At 41.5% G+C, this 1,669-nt stretch overlaps 1 protein-coding gene across 1 annotated transcript; it reads left to right on the top strand.

Moving 5' to 3' along the window:
• Positions 1-60: 60 nt before the first annotated feature.
• Positions 61-1,499, top strand: LOC121964618 (phytanoyl-CoA dioxygenase, peroxisomal-like; the record flags this gene model as incomplete). Its single annotated transcript, XM_042514823.1, has 3 exons — positions 61-116; positions 930-1,040; positions 1,331-1,499. Coding segments are annotated over 3 exons (336 nt in total), but the record flags the coding sequence as incomplete, so codon positions are not given.
• Positions 1,500-1,669: the final 170 nt, after the last annotated feature.

The raw sequence follows: 1,669 nt of genomic DNA, 5'->3' as shown, positions 1-1,669 counted from the left end.
ACTGCTTTAACACAACATTGCTTTTACTGCTGTTTCGTTTCCTTGACTGATTTTCCTCAGGGATCTTCACCAACTTATGCCCAAACCTTCGCCAACAGTCCCCCATGGAGATTCAGGTAGAGACACAACCTTAGTTTTAGTTGACACTCATTCCAACAAATAACAGCTGCCCCAGGCTTAAGGTTAACCAGTTATATAATCCATGTGATTCAATCACATTTGACACAGTTTCTCCAGTTCATGTCTTTATGTTAAAAAGCAGCTTTCTGGGAAGTTAAGTAAAAAATAAAGCCAGCAACTGGAATTTACTATCTATTTTGGCTGCCCGGGTAGCCAAAGTGAGCTGGCTCAGTTCTGGCCAAAAGTCGGCATGCTGGAGTAAATAAATCAGCCACATCGAGTTACTCAGTTTAGGCTTGGGATGAGTGATGCCCCAGAAATAGGCCAAGTAAACTGGCCCAGGTCTGGCTGCAGACATTGACATCATACAGCCGTTATCAAAAATAACTTAGCCCAGCATTGGCCCAAACTCGGCATGCTGGAGAAAATCTGTCGGGCCGCATCCAGATGCCAATCTGGGCTGAGACTCAGGATTAATGATGCCTCTAGGATGGGGCCAAATAAACCAGCTTTATTCCAGCTGCTGACAGCTTTTATCAAAAAAGTCATGGCCCAGCATCGGCTCCAACTCGGCATGGTAGAAAAAATATATTGTCCTGATTCTGGCTGCAAACACTGACATCGCTGAGCCGCTATCAAAAACTTGGCATGCCAGAAAAAATAAGTTTAGCCGCATCTGGTTGCCCAACTTGATTGAGACTGAGGATGAATGAAGCCCTGCCATCACTGGGCACTGTCTATCAATCAGTATACTAAACTTAACTTAATATATGTTGATGATGTTGTGTATCATAATTTCTTTTGGGAAGATACACTTGTGATACTGACTTGCTGACCCCAGATCAGCGGCTCTTCTACGAGGAAAATGGCTTCATCCTCATCAAGAATTTGGTGTCTGACGAGGACATCGACCGGTTCGGGTGAGACTCTGAGAACTGCAAAGAAAGTTTTTCTTCCAGATTATAAACATAACATCAGCACTGTTATTAATCTGAGTAACTAAGCTGTAGAACTTCCAAAATACAATAATAAAGCCATGGTTGACAACCACAAACTCACAAAACAACAAGTGTCTCTAAGAATATTATTTTGCTGTTATCTTTGTATCAAATTTACAGGTAAAATGTCAATCTACTGTGAAATAAGTAACTTTTCATAGACCTGCAGATGTACTGTGAAGTGCTGAATGTGATCTATGTGTGTTCTTCAGGAAGGCATTTGAGCGGATCTGTCGGCAGGAAGTAAAGATTCCCGGTCTGATTGTGATGAGGGACGTGGCCATTGCTAAGTCAGAGTTCGTTGCGGATCAGAAAGCAGTTTCCAAACTCCAGGATTTCCAGGAAGATCCTGAACTGTTCCGGTACTGCACCTTACCCCAGGTACAAAACAAACAAACAAACACACACACACACACACACACACACACACACACACTACATATCACTGCAGGTCCTTATTTTTAATTTGTTGGTTTAAAACTAAAAGAAAAAATCAATACTTAAATATGTAGTGTGTCATAGCTTAAATATACCTAGTTTTATATCATTGT

The sequence above is a fragment of the Plectropomus leopardus genome, unplaced genomic scaffold, assembly GCF_008729295.1.
Source record: "Plectropomus leopardus isolate mb unplaced genomic scaffold, YSFRI_Pleo_2.0 unplaced_scaffold16386, whole genome shotgun sequence".
In the NCBI taxonomy this organism is placed as follows: domain Eukaryota; kingdom Metazoa; phylum Chordata; class Actinopteri; order Perciformes; family Serranidae; genus Plectropomus; species Plectropomus leopardus.
The sequence above is the reverse complement of the archived record's forward strand: the minus strand, read 5'-3'. Positions and strand labels throughout refer to the sequence as shown.